A 20,649-nucleotide genomic window follows, 5' to 3' on the forward strand; every position below is an offset into this window, starting at 1 on the left:
CTAATCCAACCTACTTTAAAGCCAAAAAGAGTAACCTACAAGGGTTATGGTGTCGGGTATTCTCAAGATTGGTGCCTCTGTTGCATGGCCGGTTTTGGGGTGCAACGATAGATTTCATGGACAACTCCTTTTGGTCCACTATACTCCCCTCTAGGGTTCATTGATTCATTCATAACCAGGGTAAGTTTATGAATGATTTGCCCATTTTGATATAAGTTGATAGCTTATATTTTAAAGTATGCTTTCAAAATCAATGTGATTAGCTTTCGTGCACCACTTTCAACACTTTATTCAGTAAATACATCAAGACACAAATTGGTGACTTGTACAACAAGTGACTAATGCACATGTCTTTTCTTTCAAACTCTTGGATGATGATAGCCAAGTGGTAACTTCGACTTTAAGAATATCTCGACTCTAATCTTTTAATTAATGGCCGGGTTCCTCAATCCTCAGTATACCATGTGGTTTATTACAATGCTAATCCTAACATGAGAAAATGTTTTCTCATATCTTTCTTGCCAACCAGGCACGTTTTGGGTCACTTTTGATGAAATTGGACTGAGTGTACACCGAAATGAAGTTTTCTGCATTCATAAGACTTCATGTGGATCATTAGGCCTAGAACGCTAATCCCAACATGAGAAAGTGCTTCTCCATGTCTTTCTTACCAACCAGGCACGTTTTGGTTGACTTTCGAAGAAGTTGGACTGAGTGTGCACCGAAATGACATTTTTGTGCGATCATAAGACTTCATGTGGTTCATTATGCCTACAACGCTTATCCCAACACGAGAAAGTGATTCCCTATGTCTTTCTTGCCAACCAGGTATTGGACGTATTTTACACCTTCTTTTTATACACTTATTCCCTCACTTAGCTTCCTAAATATCATCGTTTTTCTAGATTTTACTTTGTTTTTGTTGTTTATAGGCTTTTCAAGGCAATTAGGTTAGAACGAGTTGAACATAGCACAATTGGAAACTAAATGAGCTTTCGGTAGACCAAATGGGCCCCAAGGCCCATGAACAACATTGTACGGTCGATTAGGCCCATCTATTGCTGAGAGTCACACTAAGGAGAAGCAGAGATGACTCGACATGCATGCAATCTCACCGGAGGGGCAATAACATGTTATGTATGTTTAAGCCCAAATGCATTTTTATTATTTTTTGAATTTGTAAAATGAAAAACTGTTTTGTAAAACGATACCAAATGCACCATAAACCTTCTAGAAGAATTGATCAGCACATTATGAGGAGGTTAGCCAAGCCAATACATTATAGGGAGGCTACGTGTGCTTGTGCAAAGCGGGGACCCATGATTGATCAAGTGGTAGTGATACGGTATCTCAATCACAAGTTCTTATTTCTGTTTACCATGACACTCTTACTATGGATGCTATTTCTTTTAATAGCTGGTCATAGTTGTACCATTGTATATCGACCATCAGGTATGAATGATTTGTTATGAAATTGCATATTTATAATTATATTACTGTATAGCCGAGTCATAAATATTTTGAAAGAATTTCAAAGTAAAAGTTTGAAGAACTTGTTTTGCATAATTTAATAATCCAACAAAAAAGAATTTTCACTATATTTTTCACTGTGAAAGGTTTTGTGGTTTTCAAACCTAACATATAATTCGGGTTGCATTTGTTCCATATGTAATCTCAAAGGGTTGGTTTTGTTATAAAGTTTTTAATTAAGTAATGCTTTATTTCTGTTGCTCATTTTTATCTCTTGTCCAACCCAATTTTTGAAACAAAATGGCTTAACATATTCTAAGGGACTTAGATTTTGACACACAAAGTATGAGGGTTGTACTCTCGGGATCTTAAAATACATGCCGCTATCACGTGCACATGATTCGAGGATTGACATCAAGGTTACCCTAAACTATCGTAACTTAGGGGGGTTGGTCATTTATTAAAAGTATTAATTTCACTCTTATTTTTTCGTAATATATTTAATTACTCTGATCCAGTACATTTTATTTAAACCAAAGGCTTAACCTAATTTGAGGGTATTTAGTTTTAACACTTGGGTTACGGATGTTAAGGTTTCGGGTATTCTCAAAGTAGTGCCACTGTGACATACCAAAATTGGGTTTTACAATTTGGCCGACACGTGGTGCTACAACCAGTTCTTTTTTTTGGTCATGGCTACAACTAGTTCATCTTGTCAATTATATTCAAAAATGGGGGGCTAAGTGGGTCTAGGGGGGTTGAGGGGTATTTAGTTTGAAAATTGACCAAAAGAGTTATAAAAGTAATGTTTAAAAAAGCGGGGTTATAAAAGCAAGAGGTGGCTGAGTGGGTCATTAGGTTAAATTTCCCAAACATGTCAGCCTAAAACAAAGAGATAACCATATATATTAGCCACTAACGTGTCACACTCTGCCAAGTTATCCCAATTAGGCAATATACTAAAATAGATGTGTTATATTTAAAAAAAAAAAAAAAAAAAACAGCATAAAGTATTTAACTTTAACACAACTCCCCGCCTTGAGTCTTAGACCAGCGTTTTAACTTGTGCAGTCCATAAAAATACAAAAAGAATGATAAGAATTCTGAGATGGGAGGAAGGTGAATGCTAAGTCTGGATTTAATGATCCGACAAGGTAATATTCATATGAAAAATTGACATTTATCCCAAATAAATTAATATGCACGCACATACAAACAGAATCTTGGTGCAATTACCACTTTGAAGTCCAACTGCGGAAATTTGTGATAAGCAATAGCAGCAAAAGAACAGGAACCAGAGCATGAAAGCAATTATCAATTTGTTACTATAAATAGGCTTGTCATGTTCTAGGTGTGTATCCATTTCCCACAGCCTCAATTTCCAAACATAAATTCAAGAAAGATGAATTCCTTTTACTACAAGTTTCTTCCCTTGCTCCTATTGAGCTTCTTCAAAGACCTTTATGTTTGTGTTGCTGATCCTACTGATGGATTCACCCTTGTGCCACTAACAGAACACAACTTCAAGTTACAAAAACCATATAATGAACCACTTGATGATCGTTACAGTTACAAAGATGGAGTCCGAAGTTTCTGGATCTACAACAATGACAAGCCCTTCAAAACAGACAGCACAACCAGGCCACGGAGAGAACTACGCATCGCGGTATATATCTCTCTCTACCACTCTACATACATATTCATGCAAAGAAATGCTATAGTCTATAATATAGTCACCTTTCTATCGACCATTTCCTCACCATGCATTTCCCTCTATGGCAATACAATTATAACTAGTTTTCTTACTTGGGTTATCATGCAGGGACATGACTACTCTTCTGGAATTTGGCAATTTGAAGGCTATGCTTTTGTGCCAAATGGTACTTCTGGGGTTACAATAGTGCAGATCCATGGTGCAACTGAGGGAGCTACATCTCTACAACTAAGGATGTATGATGGAGATATCAGATACTACAGATACAATTTAGTAGCTACTGATCTCTACGATAAATGGTTCCGAGTAAACATAATCCACAATGTTGACAAAGGGAAGATAATAGTTTTCATTGACAGTGTCCAAAAGTTTGTGGTGAAAGATCAGGGACCAGGGGACCTGTATTTCAAATGTGGGGTTTATGCTGCACCATTTAATTCGAGTAACTACATGGAATCAAGGTGGAAAGAGATCAAACTTTACAAAAAATGATAGGAATCAATATTAGAATATTTCTATTTACTAGCTTAGTAGCTAAATGTACTGTTACACACTATGTATTTAATGAAGTACAAAACTATGGTTTTACTAGAACTCATACAACCCTCTCTCTTGCTTCTATTTCGGTTAAAGTTGATCTTCAAGTGGAAAAATAGTTTTGATAACCATACAGGAAACAGTGCAAGATACAAAAATATCCTAACCATCCAAGTTGCTAAATGAACTTTTTAATTATTTTTTTTCAATAAAATTTCTGAATAAACTATCTCGAGGTGTGATAAAATTGATGGACTCTTTCTATAAGCAGTTGCTAATATGCTTCATGATTGAAGTGTTGCAGTGACTCAACCAATCTTATTCCAAATATGTGATGAACTATCTCTACAAGCAAACATCAGTTTGTATTTCATGATACCTCCAATCCATATCTGTAATTTGTTACTGGTCTTCAAACCCATAAATGTGTGATTTCTCTTTTTCTTTAATGAATATATATAACTAAAGAAGTACAAACAGGAAAAGTTCAAGAAATGCACACAAGAAGTACAGAGTTTGTGATGGCAATCAAAGGAAAAAAATTGCTAACCTGCGCCATATTTATACAAGGTAGTAAATGGCATACCAGCTTGAGCCATGCATCCGGTTATTATCTACATATAAAAATCAATTTGTAATAACAAAGCTGTTATTGCCAAACATGATTGGCCCTGTCCTGTCTTAAGACTAAAGTGTTCTTGCAAACCAAGATTCGAGCTTGCACCTCGGAAGCGGGAAAATTAGAACATCCTACCCAAAACCAATTGATAAAATGTGGATAGATCTAAGATCTTACATATTACTATGCCAGGTTGACATACCCGATATGCAATTCACATTCTCAGCACACCCCTCACGTGGTGTGTAATAGGCGTTGTCGTTGGGCTCTTACACCATGTATAACTAGAACATCCTACTCAAACCAATTGGCAAAATGTGTTGAGGCCTAAGGTCCTATCTATATTGTTATGGAAGGCTTGGCATACCCGATATAGGATTTACATTCTCGAAAAGATGTTTGGGATACATCAAAACAACAGAGCTATTATCCTTTCACTCAAGCTGAGTTGGATCCTTTCCGAACCCAAGTACTTACATTTCTTAAGTCAATAATATTGGCACAATGCAAATTGAAGCAAACAATGAGAAACAGGGAACCAAAAATTGATTTAATTTAGTTAAGCTCAATGCAGCAGAATTATATTCACACTTGTCAGTTTTTCCAACTGAAAATGAAGACTGAGGCAATCTAATTCTCTTACACAAGCAGTGAGAGAAACCTACCGGCGTGTGTAAAACAATATAATCAATCAAACCCACACAGGGAACCCATAAATGAAATGAATGAAATGCCAAATTAAAATGATATGAATATTAAAAAAACAAAAAAACAAAAAAACAAAAAGAAACAAGTCTATACAACAGTACAAGATAAAGCAGGACTTCTACAACCCACATGGCGGGCAGCACCACTTCTCAATTTGGAGAAAGAACCACTGCAAATTGCTTGGAAGTTCATCTTCCTCTGAAGATGCAGTTGGCATTGGTAGCTCAGGAGGCAAATGTCGGTGAAATGCATCAACTGCAGCTGCAACACCATCTTCATTCTCTATCAACTTTGCTATTTCTAGTGCTCGAGATTTAACCTAGGATGGTTCAAGTCCTGGTTAGAACCAATGCATGTGATGCTATGTTGATGCAGCATTTTCAGAGTAACCAAGACTTTCTCATACTATAAAAGAGGAAAGCTCAACCATATATCGTGAGATGGATAGGAAAAAAAAAACACTATGTGAAGGATAAGAACAAAAATAAGGTCATTGCTGTGCTTGTTTATTTTGATAGGAAAGGTCACTGCTATGTGCTTGACTAAGATGAGTTGAGCACCCAACAATATAAGCATTACAAGGGTGCTGTGCACTTCTAGTTAAGAAACAATAATTCCTGTTGAAACAAACAAAATGTAGCAAAAACTTCAAGTTTTATGAAATCATTTCATGCCCATTGTTAGCTTGATACTTGTTTGGCTCATTTCCTAACAGGCAACAACTTGAGCATTTGAGGTCTAATCATGTCTAATACTACTCTTGTTGATTAGCTTATATGGACTTTAATACAATAAGAACCAGATACTAAGAATGAAGAGAGCAATCACATCACAATCTCTAGTTGTCGTGACTTTGAGAAATAACTAGAATAATGAACTGCATGGGAGTTGAGACTTGAAAATTCAAAATAGTACAATTATTCCTATATGCCACTGTACCCATCAATTTCTTTAATGAGATTTTTTTTTTTCTTTGGCTAATTCTTCATTCAAATGATAATAAACATATAATTTTCAAAAGGATATATATTTCGTTCATGAATAGGCATCAGAAATACCTCTGGTTCCAGCATGAATTTAATAGCATTTGAAAGGCTCTCAATGCTGAGCTCAGATATAGGTATTGGTACAGGTCCCAGCCCTTTGTGATGAATCCTATCGCCCCAGAAGAACTGATCTCCAAAGAATGGCACTATGGTTGTTGGACACTGTATTTTGTAATATTCCATTAGATAATATTCAACAAGTAAACATTGATATTAGTTTTCATAGATCATTGGAAATGGGTGATCAATTGTAATTGTATGACTAAAAGTTATCTTCCATCATATAAAGGTTGAATCACTCAAATAAATTCCTTTCAAAACCCTGATGACAAAATACTTTTCTTTTTGTGTTTTTTTTTTTCTTAGATTTGAATTGAGAAACTACCCCAACTCCGCCCCACCCTTAACACCTGACCTGGCCCAGGTGGCTTCATAAAAAAATGTCTCAGAAAATTGTAAAGATAACTCCCAGAAATCAAGGATATTCGAATGACTACACTGACTGAAAAGAATTACCCCAGCTCTTAATCCTGTGGCTGTGGTCCCAGCACCACCATGATGGACCTGCATATTTGTGGTAGTATGTATAGCTTCAAGTTAGCTGACCATCCCTAAACCCTAAACCATAAAATATTTAACAAAAGCATGCAGTAATAATCATTCTCTACAACTTTATTCTATTGATTTAACCATAGTTTATAATGAACGATCACTCAGAAGTTGTCCAGTTCCTCTACAGGCTACAGGTAGTATTAATTAGTCAAAAAAGAAACAACAAAAATGGAACCATTTAGCAGCAACTATCTAATCCATATGCTACAAATTAACAATTAATAAAAGTCACCCATGTCTAGAAGTTCCCTTAAACTTGACACTCACCACTGCTGAACATTGAGGAAACAGCCAATCATGAGGGCAGTCCTCCAATAGGAAAACATTGTCAGATACTTCTGTTACTGCAAGATGCAAATCAAATTAGAGGAAAAAAAGTCTTATGCTATTTCATTATTTTAAAGCAAGTGACTACAACTGATTGTCTTTTTCCTTTTTTCTTTTTTGTAAATACTACTAGAACAAACATGTAGTTGGTCACCAACAAAAAAGCAAACAAACATGAGTAGTCAACTAAAAATTTAAAACACAGAAAGGAAATATAAAAAAATGTGAGAGAGAGAGAGAGAGGGAGGAAGGAGAGAGAGAGAGTTCATACTCTAAGGGCCCATTTGGTTCAAGTTTTGGAGGCTTGGGAATGAGAAATCAATTCCATTCCCACGTTTGGTAAATGCAGGGATGGGAAATGATTTCCTGGCCAATGGGAATCTGATGCACCCAAAACAGGGAAAATGAATCCCTACTTCCAACTTAGGTTTTGTTTTCCCTCCTCTTGGGAAAGCATTTATTACACTTTTTCTAGACAAATACACCCCTTCTAATATTTGAAAATACCAATTATACCTTCATTCTTTATATATATAATAGATGAGGGTATAATTGAAAAATTGAACAATTTCTATTTCCAATTCCTGCACAAACCAAACATGGGAATGAAAATAAAAAGGTTATTCCTAGTTTACTTTCCTAGAATTACCAAACACAGGAGTTATATCACCATAACATTCAAATCTCAAGAGTTGAAGAAATGATACATAAAAATTCTATATCACCATAACATTCTATTAATCAATTTCCTGTTTCAGGTCTCCTGATGACACAATTCAATACATAGCCAATGGGTGCTTCAAAGCACCTAAGAATAGAGAACCCCATTCTCTCATTTCTAGTAGACATCTTTGTGCAGAAATATCAATTATGGACTACTTGAGATTTGCTGCTGTCCTTGTTCTTTTTCCTTCTACCAGGAGATAGAATCAGATAAATGGATTGTTCTGCTTAAAATAATTCCAGTGTTGGGGTGGAAGATGGGGTAGAAGAACTTTGGGATTGAGTTAGATTTTGCTTACCCTTGTGGGCATCACTTTCTGCAGAATTTAGTTTCCTATTCAAATATTTTGCTGGATTTGCTAGCTGTGGTGGAATGATGCTTGCTTGTTGTGGTTCGGTTTGTTCTTTGCTGACTCTTATTCTGTTGTTAGATTAGAGTGTTTGGTCCTACTGTTTCTTACTGTAAGTTGCTAGTAGACTTCTCAACCACGCATTGTACATGGCTTTTGAGTTAATACATTTTTGTTTCTTTTAAAAAAAATAAAATAAAATAATTCCAGTGTTTTAAATAATTTGGAACGGAAGTGAAAATTAATGACAGGTGCTTCTTATTAATAATATTCCAGAATGTACTTCACCTGAGTGCATTCTTTGTTATGCAAGGCGAATATCCTGGGACTAAAGAAAATTTCTTTCCATTCTCATTCCCCAAATGTATTTTAGTCAGCAAAATGATCACCTAATGTTAAATACTCCCATCACCTTAATGAAATTCCCCAGCTTCCATTTCCATCTTAATAATATCTTTTATCACGTCTCCCTTTCAACTACATGATCCATCAAAGTAGCATCCCAAGAAAAAAAAATTAGAACCCTACTGCTACTTGCCAAAAAAATAAAAAAAAAACAAAAAAAAGCAAAATGTAGGGAAAGAGGTGACTCTAACCATAATGATGATATAGTCAGTGCTATTGCGACAGATACATTAATTTATAAACCAAATTATGTATTACTTGAAACCAGTACACAAATAACTTAACCATTCAGTGGAATTTCCAAGAAATTTGCAGATGAAAAGAAGCATGAAAATTAATTAGATAAAAAAAAAAAAAAAAAAAAAAAAAAAAGACACTTACAGTTCCCCAGGTCCCCCCAACCTCTATCAATTATTCCTCTCTGTCCTGTATCTTTCAACGCCTCCAATATAATATCCGTAGTTTTCTTGGGATCCTCAAGGGGCTTAACAAACAACAGGTGAAATTTTGATTACAGTCTTTTCAATATTTATGATGAAAACATATTTTTCAGCCACAAATGTGAATCATGACAAGAATTAAAAGGTAAACAGAAAGAAAGATGGATATGAAAGTAGTACAATATAAGAAAAAACTATCAGCCACAACGGCAAATATCTAGTCGCTAATTCCTCATTAGTGCAGACAACCACCCTCTTCAGAAAGAAAATGCACTTTATTGTGTTCATTATGACCATACGGAAATACATGCAAGGACAGAAATATAGTGGTAGAAAATTCAAGTATATGCAAAGGCAGGAACATCCTCATTTTCAGAAATGATTGGTAAGATTAGCTATTAAACCCATTGGTAGAACTTATCCTTCCAAAACAGCTTGGTGCCCATGTACTATACTACATATTCCAGAGGTACCTAGGCGATGTGAAACTATGCTAACATTAGCAAGGTACCAAAGCTAATATGCGCTGGAGTTATATATTAACTGTCCTAATGATTCGATCAAAGTTATTCAAGAAATGATTGTGCCCCCGGATCTAGATCCTCTATTTGTTTTTTCTTTTCTTGTTTTACCTTGACTTTCAATCTTAACCATGTATTTATTATCCAAGGATAGGGAGCAATAGGATAAATGGATTCATAGCACTTTTTGAGTATGAGTGGAGAAACATCTATTTATTTACAACCTTGGATTTATATTACACGGATAGGATTGCAACAAGCAAAACAAGGACAGCGGAGAATCCAAATCCTAGTCCCCCCCCCCCCCCCCCCCTCCCCCCAGTCCATCCAGATTCTATATAAGATTAGATTAACTAGAATTTACCCTTCTTTATCTAACAGAGCAAGGCATCACATACAGGAGCTTATATCAACATGGTTTTTTTTCAAATATCATAAGCATTTTTTTTTTTTTTTTATCTTTTGATCTTTTTATAAACGATAAGAACACAAGACATACACCTGCCGAGGATTGTATCCCGGAACTCGCCTCCCACCCTTATTTATAAGGGAGATGATGTGACACTAGGCCCTAAAGGGCATTGAATATGCTATACAGAAATTGAAATGTGATATATATTGTAAAGCTACATATATTACATAGGCATCAATGATTAACTATTCTTAGTCAATGTAAGCCCTTAACAACTTGATTGTGTACCAAGTTCAGGCCTTGGTTATTCTTATCCATAAACAATAGATGTTGTACCAACTACAAACTCAGAAGATAAATGACACGTTAAAAGACCACAAAAAGAGAATGCTGTAACTAATCTAGAGAAATTACATGGTTATTCATTTGGTTGAGAAGATTAGTCAAGGAAAATGTTCTGCAAATTATCATACTTTTTGAAGAAAAAAAATGACAAGAAACTAACAGAAGAAAATTTATAAATAAAATAGAAAGGAACAGACACTCCATTGTGTATTACTTCACACAGTTTTAGTGAGATCACCATACCATGCTTCCAAAGCCAATATATATAGGTTTTGGCCCTTTTTGAATCCACTGAACAAACTCATCTTGAGGTTGATACTTCGACCCAAGGTTTAAGAAACAGTAACCAACAACATCCACTAAAGGGCCCCAATCTGAAAATTTTAAAAAGAAGTCAAAACCTTCCAACAGAACATAGCAAAAACATTGCATTAATATGGAGTTAAGTCTGGTAGTGACTGAGACAGTGGGTGAGTGTGAAATGGCAGATGCCATATTCACATTGAGATGAAGTTCATTAAACTTTAGATTCTAGAGTGGATAGTCTCTGTGTAACCATTTCCTTCACTTTAAATACAAGTAAAATTTTCAATTTCATATTGTCAGCCAACATGTCATCATCGTTACAATAAACTATTACAGCCATCCGCATGTAAAGAAGATAGCCACTCATAATTACCTAATGGTATTCAATGCATGAGAATCTCCTTTCTAACTGTTAATTATCATTATTCCAGTTATATGATAGGATGACTATCAAGTATTTGATGTAAATTTATCATTAAAACAATCAGCTAATTACTGTAAAATGATTGGATAGTGTACACAAAAGAAACGATACAAAGTTGACGTTCAAAAACTTGATTTAATTGTTATTATAAATAATAAACAATTACTACTTCTCAAGAAATTAGGGAAGAAAGTGTTTTGAAATCGCTAGATTAGCACGAAACCTAAGATCACATGTACATGCTGGCAATTGCTTTGCAAAGGAAAATAAATCTTCATCGTCAGCTTCATTAGTACACTTTTATTATTGCATAGGAATTGGCATTGAAGAACTATCATTGTCTTAGTTTGTCACTAGTTTTCTACAGTATAGATAGCGCAATTAAACAAGTTTCTTGGTACTCAAATTATAGTACCTATAATCACATAAAAAAACAATGAAAAATAAAATAAAACAAAAACTCAGGGGAAAAGGAGAGATTATGTGTGCTGCTTAAGAATAGATGGCAGTCTATACAAGTATTAGCCGCAAATATACAACTCCAATTTTTTGTAGGGTAACATAAGGTCCACAAAAGAGGAGGAAGATGCAGCTTTTCAGACATGTGCAGGAAAATAATTTTTTTACTCCACTTAACATAAAGGCTCAGATGTAGAAAGAACCTAATATGAATGAAACATCTCAGCTGTAGACAATTTTCTACCCAAATTAAAATACACATCTCAGCTGTAGACAATTTGACATAACCTAACAAGAATGAAATATCATAAATTGCTCTCTATGCTCTATGTTGCTTGAGCAAAAGGAGTAAAGAGGAAGATAGCATCATCATCAAAAGCATGATACCACAGTTTCACTGAATAATCATCATATCTATTACTGGCACAAGGTGATGAACGCATTATTTAAATCATTGATCCAAAAGCTTAAGCTATCAGAAGAGGGACCAACAATATAAACCAAGAATAACTCAACGGCACCGCACTAACTTTGGGGGAACAAATGATACAGAGCCCTAAAAAATGTTAATATCAACATTTCTACGCACATTGTGACTAGTGGATGATATATGATACTTACGAAATTACTTACCACTTGGCTTTGGCACAAGTTGAGGGCTCCACATATATCCCGTTGGCAAATGAGATATTGATCCATGGTATGTGCTGAAGTATGCAATAGGAGCAAGCTTCAACTTCTTTTTCCTGAAGTCATTAATATATCCCCTAATGCCCCACCATATCAGTAAATCCACAACAATATATGAAAGCTGGATGTGGCAAGGACAAATGGGAATAGGTTTGTCAAGAAATTAGTCCAGTGGTTCAAACATATGAAAATAAAATAAATAGAAGTATAACACCAAACGAAGAACATACCCAATAACCAGCACTTTGAGGTACACGTGCCAGTGGGTGAGGAAATTCATAAGTAGGCCTGCCTATAGAAGAGATAGGTAAGATGGCATAATACGGAAAAGAGTTCCACACAAAATAAACCAGCATTCAAGAACATAACATGCTTTTAAACTTAAGTAATCAGCTTATTTTTAGTAATTTCATCATGTGAACTTAAAACCCCAATGTAGTCCATGTGATCAAGAAAGTCTTCTTCCAACTTTTCCACTTCCGTATGGTATATATCAAATAATTATATTTGCATATACTTGATACCTAAGATCCAAAATAAGGAAGAAACTTATGAAGGTAACGGAGGTAATCATAGGCCTTTAGATATCTATCTACGGTCAGGATTAATATACTCAAATGGGAGAATTCTAATTCTAGCCATGAAAGTGTTTTAATCTTGGATCTAAAGAAACCTCTAAGTTGCCTCCTTTTCTTAGCCCCTTACCTAGAGATGGACCATGCATATATATCAAAATGTTCTCTTACTGAATAGTCTGGCATCTTTTTTAGAATGTGAATCTGAACCACTGCTCAAGTGGATTCTTATTGAACAAGTGATCTAGAATCTAGCAGCGTAACATGCCATAGTGTCTGCCAGAAGAACATTTCTCTATACACATGGATAATATTAAAGACACATGTAAAAAAGTGAAAGTGGGCCTTGTTATTGTTGACTTAGTAAAAATGCTATCCTAACCACCACTCTGGTTCTAACATATAGATTCTTGAGGAAAAAATAAAATTGAAATACATCATATATATATATTCAGGTATTTATTGTTCTTAGAGATTTAGTTATATTTAATTTGTAAACAGTATTTTATTATGTATCAAAAGAATGCAAGGAAAATGTGGTTAAAACTCACGTCCATGGCATTGTGAAGAAAATATGAAGGGGTACTCCAAGAGCTTCAGCAACATGCGTATGTCCTGCAACCCATATCAAATATTCAGAAAAGTTTCTGATGATTGAACTTTATCTTTTTATTTAAGAAGAAAAGGAAAAGGTTAAGTATAAAGTTCATAAGTCACACTTTATCGTTTTCTATAACAAGAGGAAAGGTTCAGACTAAGTTCATAAATGTGAATAAACCACCCCCCCTCCCTCTCCACCCCGCACTAGGAATTAGCAACCATGGATACAGATCTAGTTACTTCTTAAAACCGCACCAGAAATAAGGTTCCATTCTCCTATAAATAGTTTATACTTCCCAATTAGTTCAGGCCCAATATATGTTTACAACCTTCTGTTACCAAGTATATATTCCAGTGCATGGTTTGCAAGCACTTAAGTCTTCAATCCAGCTACTGTGATACTCCCCTAGATAAATGGTAGGGAAAACAGATTCTGATTTCAAGCTCAATAGGATCCTACATCCAATGTATACTACACAGGAGGATCCATTATAAAATTTTGATTGCTCTCAATTAGAATAGTAAGGTATAAGAACAAAATATGGTGTAAGATGCAATAAATCTGAAATGAATTCTTAACATCTACATGTATGACGTAACATTTAGAAAAACAAATAGGACCACAACCATTACATTTTATGGTCAATAAAAGTTCATTCTAAACCTGAGACTGTAATAATACTTACTTAAGGGAAAGATAATTGAATTCAAGTGACATCAAATATTCAACATTCAAGTACTCACCATAAGCAGGAGGGTTTGCAATAATTGCCTGTGCCTTAAAAGGCACACCAGTTTCTATATCTGGTCCTGTGCATGCTGGAAGAAGAGATTCAATAATAGCCTTCAGTTGCTTTCTTTGTATAGATATTTCTCCTGGTCCAGATGGAATGAGACCTTTATTTCTGGCCATATCTAAAAGTAAGAGGCACTCAATTCCAGTTAGTCAATAAAGCATTTGAGGGGGCAATTGGGAACATTAAACCTATTTATACATGTTAAATATGGGCCAATTAGTGACATAAATGAGAGCTCCAAGGGATGGAATCTTGAATTTTGGAAAAAAACAACCAATAGCAATTAGCTGATTTTGATGAAGTCAATAGTCAAATATTCAATTGCAGTCTACTAAGATAGAAGGAATTCTAACATTAGGGACCTCTTACATCCTGCCAAGACACGAGGATCACCGCCCAGAGGATAAAATTCTACACCAGCTGCCTTTACAAATGCACTGAAGTTAGCATGAGTTGCCAACCTAACATGATGACCAAACTCCTGCAAGAAAACATCACAGTGTCTACAATAATTAAAACATACAGAAAACATCTAGATAATTAAGGTACACTATTTTTCAAACAATGGACATAGGAATATGGCAATGACATATAAATTTATTATACCTAACAGCCTAGCATCAGCAATGTCTACCTATACAGGCAAGAGTTATAACTATTTCATAACAAGGTCAAAGTTCCAATTATTGACCTCTCCACCATCCTTTTAGCACAAAAATTTAGAACTGATGTGATATTCACATAAAGTGGTGGAAACTAAACTTTAGGATGCACTCAGTAGACCAACAAAACGATACCTAAGTAGAAAACGCACAACTGAACATCTGAATAATGAAAACATGTGTTACAAATGCACAGAGTGTATGTAAATTTACAATAAATTATCTAGCAATATGTTCATGGATCATAAATGTAACCTTGCTTGATAAAATTTTGTTTTAGAAGCAGTTAATTCTTTCACAGTGAAAAGCTATGATGATGTTAAAGCTACAAATAGTTAGAAAAATGTGAGTAAGAAATCAGTTGCGTGATAAGACAATTATTTTAAAATCAACCAATTATGTTGAACATGCCTGAAATCTCTTTGCCATGGCCAGAAAAGGCTGTACATCTCCTCTTGTTCCAACCACAAGAATGGCAATTTTCAACCTTGGAATTGGTTTTGTGGCACTGGAAGTCATATCATCAAGATTCATGGGTACATCTTCAACAGTGTGGAGCTCTAACAATTCAGAAGCAACAGGCGCACCTTTATCTAAATCAACTTCTACCGTTCCATCCTTTTGTATCTTGACCATCTCAACAATTAGCTTTTTCTGAAAACCAAAACAAGAAATATAATGATCAACCAAAAGGAGACCAAAACATGAAACATGAACCACAAGAAAATGTACAAGAGTAAATAAAACCCTCTGCAAATTTTTTTAATAATGAATTGGGAGACGGTGGAGGGTAACTAGCAGCCACAGTGGTAGCACCTGCTAGATTAGTTATGCCATTATTCCTATTTGATCATCACGTACTGAAGCAGTATCAGATGCTGTAAGACAGGGACTATGTCATACACTCATACTTTGCAAATAAATTTAGGAGACTGCATTTTGCATGCATCTATTCAGCATGAAGATGCAGTTGCATCAAAGAAACTAGCCCAAATAATCATGTTTGTAATGTTTAAAGCACATCTGGTGTACCTTCTTTAGTTAGACAAATGAAAAGTTATGAGCAGATATGAGTACGGGAGCTCAAAAGTCACAACCACAGGCATGTGATTTTGATATCTACCTTTTCACGCTCTGACAGCCTATCCAGCTTTAGGTCATGCCTGGGAGTCTCCTTCTTCTCCGTCATAGATCTACAGAATCTAATCTCATGATCACCAATTAGCAAGCCTTTGTGAGTGCCAACAGGTGAAGACTGTGAAGTGATGCAATGATCCAAGCCTTCATGAACACATGCTTAGGTATCAGTGAGCATATATCAGTCACATACACTCGACCAAAAAAATATATCAAATACACTGTAAAACAAAAGCAACAAAATAACATATGGCAAAAGGGTCCTAGCATGCTGTTAAGGTCCAGCAACATCTGGGGTGGGCATGAAGAAGTGTTGGGCTCAATTCTCATCATCAAACACTAAGTATGTGTCCCAAACTTACACTGAAACTTCCTGTCTGGGACTAAATTCTAGACGAGATCGGTTACAACTAAAATTTAGCTCTCTTTTTTTTTTCCTTGATGAAAAAATTACCCTAAACCCCAAAATCATAAACACCTTTTGCATAACCTGAATAACTAAATTTTAATAGGTGTCACTTTTATGGCACAGAATGAGGTTTTGGGCATCCCTGTGGGCCACAGAAACTATTGAATTTAGGGGCACTCCATTTTTTATCCTTAGTCCAGATTAGGGAGCTGCATTTTGTTGATTCAAGGCTTGTTTTCGGGTTGTTGAGTGCAGTTTGTATACTGTTTTTTTATATAGAGAATGTTTTATAGTGATGTCCGCGACCGGACAATTATATTGTAACTCATTGACTTCTATTAAATAAATTCTTCGTTTCTTATCCAGAAAGATTAAAATTATAAATTCCAAAGGAGATCAGAACTCATTGAGTAAAAAAGACCACCATGCTTTCAGGATCAATAACCATTGTATCTACACAATCATAAAGAAAACAGTGAATTACCATTTCAACTTTTCGAGGTAGAAGAAAATGCTGAGAATGATGATATTGTAATCAAAACTTAAGTATATTTATTGGACAGACAAATAGAAGGTCTTCTCCTTACACATAACACATGATTGAGGGGAAATACAAATAGAAGGTCTTCTCCTCTGAACCATATCACAAGTTTTAACCCATCCCATGAGAACAGGCAATAATCGGATTGTGTAGGATTGAAATCACCATCCATATCTGACTAATCAAATCATAATCACATCATAATACGATCCATTGACAAGCTTAGTAACAGGGTTGGCACAACAATAAGAATGGATATAGTAATATTATCCTATAAAACCCCTCTGGCTCCATTTGGATTATGAGATTTCAAATCTAGCGACTTTCGTTGGTTAAATAGTTTGAATATATTGTGTGGGAAGGAAATCTTGGTCTTCTTTTTTTTTTTTCTTTTTGCTATGCTCTACCACTTCAATATAGTCATCTGTATTCCAAATTCTGACTTCTATTTACACCTTGGAGGAACATACTAAGTGATTTCTGATTTCTAAGCTATAAAGCCTAAATAAACTTCCGGGTAAGCTAGATGAATACTAAGCTAGGACACAAAGCTCCTTTGTCTATTGTATATACAATAAAATTCAACAAACTTTGGTTATTTGGTGATACTTAATTGCAAGTTTCTAGGCCAAAAAAGAAGTTAATCCATTTTGGCTACAAAAAGTTAGAAGCATATGGTTCGCAATAAAGAGAAAGACCCTTGTCGATCTTTTTCACTGCAAGGCTTCATTTTTACTCCTCAAATGCATAGCAAACAAAGAAAACATAAAAGCAACTATAACTCAGACTACGTGGGCACTGACCTTTCCGAGGTGAAGAACCAACATTGAACTCTTTTGACTGAAAAATCTCTAAAACGGAAGAGGAAGAGGGCCGCAACGAATTCGTCTCCCGATTATCTTCCTCGCGGAAAGAACCTGCATCCAATTGTTCATTTGAAGACTTATTATCCATTTCTACTGATTCATAAATACCACAAGTGTGCTGAAAATCCTTACTCTGTTCTTGGCTGCTAACACCTTCCTCTTCAAAACGTTTCAATGGATGGTCAACCCCATTACTCCTCATTGCACCTGGTTCACAGCTTCAACAACAGACACCCACCAAACCCCAACTCCGAGAAACTTAATATCAGTTCCTACTATCTAAACATATAATGTGCAATGTGAGGTAACATAAACATCAACTAAGCCCACCACCTGACCCCAACTGCAATAACTTATAATATCAGTTCCCAGTATCAAATGAATCTACTAAAAATTGAAGCTGAGAATGTGAAAAATCAGAAACAACAAGAAAACCCCACCAAAACTACAACTCTCAAACCCTTCCAGAGCAGTTCCCAACATCCAAAACCTCAAATACAAGACAGAGAAGAGCTTTAAAAAAAGCCACAAAGCACACCAACAGTCCCACAAGTTTAAAAGCCTTCAACAATAATACCCAGAATCGAAACTATCGAAATTTAGCTGTTGCATAAGCAGATCATTGACAGCTCTGCTGCTAACTGTACTTTGACCGAAAACAGCAACCACCACTAGTACCAGTCAGTCAAAGCATAGACTGTTTGGTGGCCAAAAGTTTAAACCGCCTTTGAATCTCAAAAGTAACACCCAAATTGAAGAAAAGTTCACGTTGAGCAAGAGATGGGACCGAAACGGAAAGCAAAGAATCCACAGAACACAACCCAATTTTCTGGGTACTAAATCTATGAACAAGAAAAAATATAGCTCTTCAACTCAGGTGCTAAGCAAGTCGAGGAATTGCTTGAAACAGTGAAGAAATTTAAAGAAAATTTTGGGTCTTTGGGACTTGAGAGGTGGGTTGGTTATATAGAAGAAGCTAAAGAAAGGAGACTATAAGTAAGCTTCATGTTGTCTGAGTTTCACAGAAACAAGACTCCAGAAACTTAAGGACATTACTGTACTGGCGACTGGCAGGCTAGTCAAATGTTTTTTTTTTTTTGACTTGATTATTTTTTTTTTTCTTTTCTAATCAAGTCAAAAAAAAAAAACTATTAAAGTCAAATTTTATGTCTATACTCTATGCTCAGTATAACATTATAACATTTACAGTTGATTTCCTTAATAAAAAAAAAAGTCATAATTCATGTTGAAAAAGTTCATATTTAAGTGTTCGAATGCTCTTTATGAGTGAACTCATTGTATTGAAAAAATTATTTTGTATAGCCTAACACTATTAGGTGATGTAACTACTAATACACATGTTATAATATATGTAGACGACAAATTTTTACTATTAAAATATTAATAATGTCCACTCAATTGTCATACATGGATTTGTTACACCACATGACGGTGTTATAATTATAGAGACTTAGAGCACAGTCCATTTTATAAGTCTTTCTTAGATTAAAACCAGTAGTGATTTAGGGTTTTTAATTAAGTATTTTTATTTTTCTTCTTTGACGGCTTTATATTAGGTTTTAATTCCAAAATTTTGGGCGGACTATTACGTGATGTAACTACTAATGCACATGTTATAATATATGTAGACGACAAATTTTTACTATTAAAATATTAATAATGTCCACTCAATTGTCATACATGAATTTGTTACACCACATGACGGTGTTATAATTATGGTGACTTAGAGTACAGTCCATTTTATAAGTCTTTCTTAGATTAAAACCGGTAGTGATTTAGGGTTTTTAATTAAGTCTTTTTTATTTTTCTTCTTTAACGGCTTTATATTAGGTTTTAATTCCAAAATTTTGGGCTCCGCTCAAAATCTCGAAGTTAAAATCTAACATGCAGCCTCTACAAAACCCACTCTATACTCTAAGAGGGGAAATACCCTTCAAATCAGAAAAAAAACTTTATTATGAATTAAAATCATTTTCTTATAAATTAAAATGACTTTATTATGAATTAAAATGATTTTCTTATAAATTTTAAAACACCCTCAACGCAAACACTAAAAAGGGTACCGGCTTTCAATTGGTTTTAGCGTGTAACTTGTTTTGTTCTCTCTTTTTCTATAAACTTATTACTCTTGATGTTTTATTTTTATTTAACTTGCAAGTATGCGAATCATTATAGTATAGATTGCATAAATACAAGGTCAATCCCACAGCCATTGTGGAAAACAAATTATACCTTTGATTTGCCAAAATCTAACCTAAAAAAGAGATTAGAGGTTGTATCTTGGTATAAACTAAAAATAGACGAAAATAAAGTGCAAGAAATTAAATTAACTGGAACTAAAGTGCGAAGAACTTGGTGAAGAAAATAAATCTAAAGAAATAAAGGAAGAATGCTAAAAAATCTAACAATTTAAAGGTTTGGAATTTAGACAATAATATATGGTATTAAGGTCTTAGATTCCACACCACCATTTAACAATCCTAGAAAATATCTAACAAATTCCCACAATTGAGAGCACTAAAAATCAATTTGATACTCTCTCTCAAAGGATCTTTCTATTTTAAGCACTAAAAGTGACTCTTTTATGATAAGATCTTATTTTGCGTAAAAAATTACAAATTCTAAGAATCTCAAGTGAACCAACCCTAAGGAACTACAAGGAATCAAAGAAATTTGTATTTAAAAGTTTAAATACCAAGCATAATGTGGAAAATTAGACCTAACTACCAATGATATATACATGGCATCAAGGGTCAAAGACTCTATTTTTCCCATTTAATAAACAAGATCTATATAAAATTTAGGAAAACTAAGGGAAATTTGTTAAATAATTATCTAGGATGTAACCATAGTGATGTTTCCACCTCAACCTTGATGAGGAGGCTTAGAAACCCACCATAGTGGATTTCATGCTAAATAAAATAAAAGACATG

At 34.8% G+C, this 20,649-nt stretch overlaps 2 protein-coding genes across 3 annotated transcripts; one reads left to right on the plus strand and one right to left on the minus strand.

Annotated features, from left to right (window-relative positions):
- The first annotated feature begins 2,863 nt into the window (after positions 1-2,863).
- Positions 2,864-3,754, plus strand: LOC147277648 (citrate-binding protein-like). The gene is made up of 2 exons (XM_086255321.1): positions 2,864-3,136; positions 3,293-3,754. Exons 1-2 carry the CDS (start codon positions 2,873-2,875, stop codon positions 3,674-3,676), a joined length of 648 nt encoding a protein of 215 aa, XP_086111447.1. The 5' UTR covers positions 2,864-2,872; the 3' UTR covers positions 3,677-3,754.
- Positions 3,755-5,027: 1,273 nt separating this feature from the next.
- Positions 5,028-18,718, minus strand: UGT80B1 (UDP-Glycosyltransferase superfamily protein). 2 transcript variants are annotated; one of them, XM_086253595.1, is made up of 15 exons: positions 17,828-18,718; positions 17,633-17,746; positions 15,866-16,023; positions 15,154-15,396; positions 14,450-14,561; positions 14,028-14,198; positions 13,235-13,298; positions 12,339-12,396; positions 12,052-12,229; positions 10,473-10,603; positions 8,893-8,995; positions 6,974-7,050; positions 6,611-6,658; positions 6,107-6,256; positions 5,028-5,367 (listed from the first exon to the last, which is right to left on the minus strand). In XM_086253595.1, exons 1-15 carry the CDS (start codon positions 17,895-17,897, stop codon positions 5,167-5,169), a joined length of 1,878 nt encoding a protein of 625 aa, XP_086109721.1. In that variant the 5' UTR covers positions 17,898-18,718; the 3' UTR covers positions 5,028-5,166. The 2 variants fall into 2 exon arrangements, with proteins under 2 accessions (XP_086109721.1, XP_086109720.1); XM_086253594.1 differs by having other exon boundaries at positions 15,866-16,038.
- Positions 18,719-20,649: the final 1,931 nt, after the last annotated feature.

The sequence above is a fragment of the Dryas octopetala genome, chromosome 8 (assembly GCF_963921425.1).
Source record: "Dryas octopetala chromosome 8, drDryOcto1.1, whole genome shotgun sequence".
Taxonomy (NCBI): domain Eukaryota; kingdom Viridiplantae; phylum Streptophyta; class Magnoliopsida; order Rosales; family Rosaceae; genus Dryas; species Dryas octopetala.